Source organism: Lupinus angustifolius, chromosome LG02, assembly GCF_001865875.1.
Source record: "Lupinus angustifolius cultivar Tanjil chromosome LG02, LupAngTanjil_v1.0, whole genome shotgun sequence".
Classification (NCBI taxonomy): domain Eukaryota; kingdom Viridiplantae; phylum Streptophyta; class Magnoliopsida; order Fabales; family Fabaceae; genus Lupinus; species Lupinus angustifolius.
In genome coordinates, this window is record NC_032010.1 from 5,646,087 (window position 1) to 5,654,887 (window position 8,801).

At 35.5% G+C, this 8,801-nt stretch overlaps 1 protein-coding gene and 1 long non-coding RNA gene across 2 annotated transcripts in view; one reads left to right on the top strand and one right to left on the bottom strand.

Annotated features, from left to right (window-relative positions):
• The window catches only part of LOC109334362, a 3,561-nt gene extending 3,020 nt beyond the window's left edge, over positions 1–541 (top strand). The window contains exon 3 of the long non-coding RNA XR_002106091.1: positions 445–541. This is a non-coding gene — a long non-coding RNA (uncharacterized LOC109334362). The remainder of the gene's footprint in view (positions 1–444) is intronic.
• The window catches only part of LOC109334355 (E3 ubiquitin-protein ligase SPL2), a 10,839-nt gene extending 7,015 nt beyond the window's left edge, over positions 1–3,824 (bottom strand). The window contains exons 1-4 of the mRNA XM_019570088.1: positions 3,386–3,824; positions 2,213–2,314; positions 819–989; positions 504–625 (exon numbers count right to left, since the gene is read on the bottom strand). Of these exons, the coding sequence (XP_019425633.1) occupies positions 504–625; positions 819–989; positions 2,213–2,314; positions 3,386–3,748 (758 nt within the window). The 5' untranslated portion in view covers positions 3,749–3,824. The remainder of the gene's footprint in view (positions 1–503; positions 626–818; positions 990–2,212; positions 2,315–3,385) is intronic.

Consider the following 8,801-nt stretch of genomic DNA (forward strand, 5'->3'; position numbering starts at 1 on the left):
ATTTCCTAGTTTCCAACTTGAGGACAAGTTAGAATGTTTAGGGGGGAGTATTGATAAGGCCAATACTAAGCCACTTATTAAAAACGTGTATAAAAGGGGAAAGAGGAGAGTTTGGATAGAATAACCAACTTTCCCTTCCTACCCTTGGGTAGTTAGAATCAGTTAGGTAACTAACTGCTATAAATAGCAGAGTTAGTTAGGGAGAAGTTAGCTTTTGTTTGAGAATTCAACTGATTTAGGAATCAGTGAAGAACACAAGGATCCAGGGATCCTTGAGGGGACAAATCTTGTAATCCTACTTCTATTCTTGCTTAAATTCAATAAAAGTACTAGAACCCTATCAGAATCGTGTAGATTCTGAGTTAGGGGCCTTTCCTTTCAATTTCTGTTCTTAATCTCTTCTACATAGATACCAGTGTCTATCACATATGATGAAGGTAAAAGAAGATAGATTTTGCCATGATCAACAAAATAATAGTTTATTTAAGGAAAAGAAACTTAACAGAAAATATGGTAGATCTTTGCTTGGCTTAATTTCAGCAATTCCATTTCTTAAACTGCAAAGGCCAACAGCACTGATATCCTTCCCCAAAGGAAGAATTTTCTCTTCATCTAGTAGTCCAACCTTCAGAAAAGAAACATCATATGTCAAAAATTCAGCAATCAATAACTGTGATATACTAATGGTAAACAATCTTGCTAGAGAGTAGAGGTGAAACTCCCAAATGGATAATTGAAGAGTGAAATAACACAAGTATTGAGATTGATCATAAGTCAATGCTATCAATTACAGAAAGGCATTGAGAATCTTAACTCACCGGATATTCATGGCCAAAAAGTGCTTGCAAGAAAGTATAAGGAGAAGCATTTATAGGTTGCAACTTATGATAAACTGTAGTCAGAGGTAAAGGATGTCTTGATCCATCCAAGTTGACAACAACATATCCACTATTTGGCCGTCGCCCGACATCAATGAGAACAAAAGGCACCTAGAACATAAATATGACATAAGTACCAGAACTCTCAAACAAATAAAGATAACAAAAGAGATAAAAAACAAAGAGACACTCCATCAAGGTTGTCAAGATCAAGATCTTATGGGAAACATGTCACAAATATAGCTCGAAGATAAGAAGTCCATCCATAATATAAATATGCAAATAACCATAAAATCACAGACAAATATTCAACTAAAATAATTAAACATATTCAAAACGTTTGGCATTTTCCACTAAAATGGGTTATTCTAAGCTAAAACATATCTAAGGTGCATAATTTTGATGCAAGAGAGTGAGTTATATAGTATGAAAACAACTAATTAATTATGGATATTAAAAAATCTACTAGGACATCTGAGCTACGGAAGTCCCCATGTGTACTGCACAGGATAGGATAGTAACTTCACCATTGTTATCAATGTCAAAATATGGCGACTCTATTCCAAGGTTCTGAAAACTGAATCAGCTATTGAAGCAATCATGGGACTTATTAAATATTATGTATTCACTATATATATATGTCACATGACTACTTAAAAAGTCACAATGTCATGTGTATCATTTAATCTTGATGATACAAATTAGAATTTATTTACTTGTTGCACAATAGCAAGGCTTCGCCTAAAATGATCCCTATAATATCGATGAAAATTACTAATTACAAAATAGGGTCCAAATGCTTTATTCAAGCTTAATAAATAGCTTCATAACAAGAATGACATTCAACGATATTGGCTAATAGAGCATTCCTTAAAAGTCTCACATCAGAAGATTTACTGCAGCATCAAAACTTTCACCAAATGTAAAACCCCAAGAAATAGTAATCCTTTAGGCACCTATTCTCCGACCCAAGTTGAGTATCATTTAGATTACTGCCTATGCTAAGCCAGCAGAATAGCTGGACTAATGGGCCCTTATGATGCACAAATACTCCAAAATTGGTGATGAGTCTGTATATGATACCGATACTCGTACAATGCAATTGCATCGCATTCTTGGCGTATCCATACTCATTTTTGTGAATACCCTCGAAGTACCACTACTTCAAAAATACATGGTACTAGGGTGGTGCAGAAAACAAGTGAAGAAGAAAATTGAGCAAGGAAGAACATGTGGGACTTGAGTTGGGATAGGATAAACACATGCGGATAAATTATACTAGAAATTTTTTGATGCACTGTGAACCTGAATACATAACAAAAGTTGTGTGTTACCTTCCTTAAAGATGTGGACTCTTGTTTTCTCCAGGATCTTGTAAATATAGCTCGAAGATCAGAAGTCCATCCAAATAAGCCCTTCCATTCATTGTATATACACTTCATTACATTTAAAAATTTAAAAAGAAAATACAGTTAGTTTTCTAATTCGCCACTAAACTGCATGGGATATAAATTGGAATAAAATTTATACTGTTTTGAACAATGAAAAAAGTTACCACTCCAAGACATGAAAAAACAATTTAATCAAATCTCAAATAAGTAGCCACATATCGTTGTAAGGATATTAATGATTCAAACTGTTAAAACTGATTACCTATCCTTTTCTTACAAACCAATATAGTTACTCAAGAATAAGAGCACACATTGCTAATAACACCTTATGGCCAAAACATTATAATAAATCTATTCATAAGACAAAAGGTGAGTCTACAGAGACCTTGGAAAGAAGCAACCTGGGAAAAAGTGCAGCTATAAAACAAAGGGTAAATTACAATGACCAACTTTGAGGTTTAACTTAATTATACCTAATACCCATCTTGTTTCAAGAGTCATACACTCACTCATTTCCCCTCAAGCGTGGCCAATGTAATTTCAATCACCACCTCTAAGGTGAGGTAAGTTTAAGGATAACAGATAACATAAATCTCAAGGTCTGTATAATTTCTAAAACAAGAGTAGTACCCACTACCATGTGTAATTGAGCTAAACTAGTGTTTTAAATTGCATTCTTCAATTGCAATGGTGGCCACAGTATTGCGGTTCAGGAGTCTCCACACAGGTACTGTGGCTGCAATTTTCCACAATTACATTAAACACAACATAACCGCCGCACCCGCAATTTAAAACACTAACCTAAATATATCACAAAATCAATCAATGAAGGAGCGGTTGAGCTATTTGCAGATTAAGGGCATTGGTTAGGAGGAGCTAGGCAGCTTTTAGCACGCGAATAGAACGGAGTGAAATATAAAGGAAAAGAATATTAACAGAATGATTCTATTTTATACCAAAATATTCAACTCTGTTCTGATTATTATAAAATGCATCAACTATGGAATAAAACTCACGTGTTACCAAACAATACCTAGGTTAAAACTTAGAAGTGATTTTCACTCCAAAATTTGAACAATTGCGAGCAAACAAAATTAAACACCGAACCAAAGTTACCGTTTGAGTTCTTTGAATAACAACGGCTTTATCACCAGACTCGCGAGAAACCAAGACGCCGGGCATCAAGGCTTTCCAGCTACCGTCAACGGCGGACTTGGCATCAACGGTACCACGTACAATTACTATTTTACCATCGCCGGAATTTCCGTCCTCGTCGGAGCTCTCGGTGAGGATAGAACGGAGGTCAGAGACAGAGAGGGAAGGTGCGGTGCGAAGCTTTCGGAGTGCGGCGGAGGTGGCGGTGAAATTGAGAAGGGAACGGACGGCGGCGTAGGCAAAAGCAAAGCCCAAAATGGCGCCATCGAAGGAAAGGGCAATCTGAGAGAGAAGGGATACTAGGGCTTGATCCTGAGAGGACATTGACACTGTTTGATCATCAGAGAATAACGAAGGGGCATTGACGTCGTCGTTTAGAGAATAACATGTAGCAATGGTCGGGTCCAAATTAGGGTCTGTTATTCCATCAAATCTAAAGGCCCATAGATTGACACGTGTCTTGGTTCCTTAAACTTTTTGTATGTACCCGTTTAGTGTTTGGAAAATTGGAAGAAAAAAATGTACATATGAGAGAATTTTTTATTTTCTCAAATACAACTAATAAATTTTTTATATTATTAGTATATAAATATTACACTCTAATTAGAAAACCTAAATTAGTATGTGATTTTTTGTCTGGAGCCTTTTTTTTTTAATTTCAAAGAAGTCCAAGGACTAATGCGATTAAAAAATATTCGCAAGACTAAAGTATAATTACTTAAAACCACCCCTTAACCCTAAACTAACAGGTTATATAAAGCCCCACTTAGCACACCTAAGAGGCAACTTATCCTAAAACACATAAGCAATAGTTTTTTTTTTTAAAAGGGGTAGAGATTAGCATAGAAAGAAAAAGCAATAAAGAGATAGGAGATTTTTTTTTAAAGATAACAAAATGAACCTTCTATATTGAGAACCATCATCTAGAGGCAATTTCATTAGGTTCACTTCTTACCTTATTCTTTATTCTCTATTTTCTTTTGTTAGTTCATTGCCATATTTTCATTTTTTCATGATGTAACATTATTTGCAGTAAAATGCCCTTTTGTTTTATTATTCATTAACTCAAAGCCTGAATCCTAACATGGGCCAAAAAGAAGTGAGGTTTTAACTCCATAGGCAGTGTCGCCTTCACGTCATCGTGTGGCTCGATCACACCATGCTTGGTCGTCGGCTCACAACCAGACCGTTAAGCAAACCCCATTTGGTCTCAGCGGCATGTCACAGTGTTTCCGACATGATGCCTTGGCCCTCAAGGTCAGTCCCGACGGCAACACACGAACTCTGTTTGGGCTATCTCGGCCAGCTCCGCCTCACCGCGGTGATACCTTACTCCCAGCGGGATGTCTTTTCCCCTTCTCTAGCACCGACTTTGCCATAAAAAAGGAACCTGGACCTTCAGTCCAGGTGGGGAAGACGACCCCCATCCTTTATATTTTTTACATTTCTATTCTCTTTTTTTCATTTTATTTATTTATTTTAATTCTTATTGTTTTATTTATTTATTCAGCATATATTATTTGTTTATTTTTTGTCATGTACTAATTATCTTGTTTCATACTATGAGTAATCTTATTTTCATTTGGGTCTAGTTATAATGTTCATATTTGATATATGTGTATAACCATTTTAGGTTGTTGTTTGGTATTAGGATTAGGCTTATCTCCTGCTTGATTTACTTTTTTTTATCCATTCCTTTATACTTTTTATTATTTTTATATTTTATAGTCACTTGAAAATTCATTAAACTATCATAATAAAATAACAAAAATACGTATATTCTTTTACCAATGATTCTATTTTTTACTCGAGCGTAAAAATAGTGTTTAAGGTAAGAATTTGGGAGATCGGTGAATGAATTGAACCATATCTTCATTTCCATTCGAATAAAAAAGCGGTGAGCGGTTGTCATATTATTTTTTCTTTCTATGATAATGAGATTGACGATAGATGATAGATGGTATGTGTCATCCTTATCTTCTAAAATTCTTACCCTAATTTTTAATAACAAATTCCATTTGACAATTTCAAAAATAAAATAATCAATTAGGTCATTAATGTCACTTTTGTAAATATCAAAGCTGTCAGTAATTAATATGTGTCATATTTATTTAAATCATCAATAAATAAGATCTATTTTCTGAAATTATATTTAATGTGTGAATCAAGGGTCACAATCATTATTATTTTATGGTATAAATCTTTAAAATAGTAGATTTTTTTCAAAAAATTAATTCAAACAAAAAATAAATTTTTTAGTTCTAAGATTAGAGAAGAGTATCAACTTGGGTATTATTTTATTATCCTATTAGTAGGAAAACAGTGAGCGGTTATCGTACTGCCTCTTGTTTCTCTCTAATATTGATAAGACAATATATACCAAGATCTTGTCTCATTACTCTATTTAATTAAAAGCGGTGAGTCGTTGTTGTATTGTCTCTTCTTCTTTTTTAAATGCGTAAAGTGATGTAGGTCAAAGTTGTATCCCCTTCTTAACCCTATCAGTTGATAACTTGAGTCCTATTTTTATTATCATATTTGTAATAAATCAGTAAGCGACTATTGTACTGCCTCTTCTTTCTCGCTAATATGGATAAGACGATATAAATCAAGCCATTATCTTATTATCCTATTTAATTAAAAGCGGTGAGTGGTTGTCGTACTACCTCTTCTTTTTTAAATGTGGGAATAATGATGTAGGGTAAAGTCGTATTTCCCTCTTTAACCATACTTACTCACAACCATCTTACAAATTTCTCAAATCACTTTTCATAACTAAAATTAATCCAACACGCCAAATATTTTTCTACAAAAAACTATGTAGTCTTGATTTCCCTATTGCACATAGGGATACGTTGGAACAAGATGAACTATTGGCAGACACAAAAATAAAAAAATATCTTTTCTTTCAATAAAAATTACTTGATTAAATAAGCTTTTGGGTATACTTAGTTCTATGCGATTTATGCGGGTACCGTCTGATAACGGGCGAACGTGGTGCTAATACCTACCCTGATCCGTAACCGATTCCCGAGTGTAGAGTTCTTGTTCAAAGGCTAATCTATCCAATATTTGGGCACAAAAGGGATTTCTACGTTTTTACCGTAAAAATGTGGTGGCGACTCCCAACTAGTTGTGTGACCGGTATTCGGCCAAAAATCGGGGCGCGACAGCTGGCGACTTTATTGGGACATCCTAAGAGAGTCAAGCCTAAAGCAACGCATAAATTCACATGTACCCCTTAAAGCTTGTTGTTTTACTTTTTTTATTTTATATAAGTTATTGTGTTTATGTATATGTTTTTGAGGTTGTTTTGTAGCATTGGGGGTTTTATCTTTAAAAAAAGTTTGTATGCTTCTCACACGCAACATATAAATACATAGTGCCTTCACACACACATATGTTCTATACTCGGGTATTAGAGATATCTCTTTTATGATTAGAAGGGACATCTGCCTTACATGAGCCTAATCTTGTATTGGCGTGATGGACCGATCAGATTATTACCGGTATCATAGGTTAGATGCTCGATGGGGCTCGATTCCTCACGTTTTTAACTTATGATATTTGGGTTTCTTTTCCTTCACGGGAGGATGCAATTTGGTGACTTTTTAGGAGTCCAGAACTTGTTAAGGATTCCACTTTAAACATACCCTACCGTCCCATCCTAGGAATGTGTCCTATAGTTGTATCCATCATAAGACTTGTCCATGTGAAGCACAAGAAACATGCTTCTACCCTCACATTTTTTCTTCCATTATTTGGCTCTTCATCATGAGTTGGAACTTACCAACACCATCACTTATGCCTAAGTGATATCATAGTGTTTTAACGTCTTTCTATCATGACGACGACATATTCATAAATAGACTCATAATGGGACCTCTTATCCCAAGAGTGATGTTATAAAGCAAGGGGCAAGAAAACCATTGTCCCTAGTCAACCTGAACGATATGAAATAAGTCAATCTATCATGGTAACTCTTATTTTGTAATGAGGTTGTGTTTCCTGTGGACACGCCGTTGACCTTAGGGCCTGCACTTTGCACTTATGATTTGGCACATTCTTAAACTTTTGCACTATCATGCATTCATTTATGGCATTTTACTAACTCTTGTCTCATAGTTTTTTCCAGGTTTGTTCGAGAGATCGTCTTCATATAACAAAGTGACAAGATGACCTTACCAATTCAAGTCTCTACTAGTGTTTTGTACGCAAGAAAATGTTCAAAAGTAGAAGTGCATAGTAATGATGTCAGTTTCTTGATTGCATGCATAGAATACTAGATGAGATACAAGAGCTGTTTATGAGAGAGTATGGAAGGTTGATAGATCTTATCCTCATACTTGTGGACAATGTGACCCTAAAAGCTATGGCCACCATGGCACAGTATTGGAATACTGGACTAAGGTTCTTCGAATTCCCAAATGTTGATGTCACGCCTACTATCGAAGAGTATGAAATCTTGCTAGAAATACCAATGTCGGATAAACTGAGGGTATATATGTTCACTAAACCTATGGAAGTTAACGAAGATACTATTGAAAAATTTCTAAAGGTGCAACCTGAACCATCCAGTATTATAAAACAAGCCATAACTCTAGGTCTCAAATGGGTATTTCTGAAAAAGCATATTTTCAAAATGGAAGAGCAACAAAATTGGGAAATGTTCAAACCAGCATCTGCTCTCGCCATTTATGGGATGGTCATGTTTCCCTTCTTTAATGACATGATAGACCAATCAGCGTTCAATGTTTTCTACAAGTTCATTCGCTTTGAAGTCAACCCAACATCTGCCGTACTTGCTGAGTCTTTTCTATCATTTTAGAAAGGTTATTTGATAGGTGGTAATGAAATCAGGTGTTATGTTCAGCAGCTCTACATATTGATGATGACACGTTTCAAGCATCATTCCTACGGTCTAGGAAGTCGTTATGCGCTTAGGAGGTTTAAGAAGGTTTCCACAAAAGAAATACAACTTAGTAAATGAGCGAAGCCCCCCCCTCGAAATTTTGGAACCAAGTGTTGCTTGTATGATCACCATGAGAAAATCATGTATTCTTGTAGAGGTTATCCTAATATGATACTCATGGGACCAAGAGGATGTATTGCTTTAAGTTAGCCCTAATACTTGGGCAACTGAAGTGGGGAATAAATCGAATAAGAGATGACCAGTTGTAGGGGTTCCTCTTTTGGTAAAAGGATGAAGTAGCTCCTGAAGGGGCTGTAGAATCAACAAGGAAGGCTTTACAACAAATCCGCTTATTTGGAGAAAACAAGTTGGGGGAGCGTAAGACTTTTTACACCGAAGAACACAAAACCTAGAGGAACGAGAGAATCAGAAAGAGTTGTATGCTAGAGCCCACCTTGCCTAAAG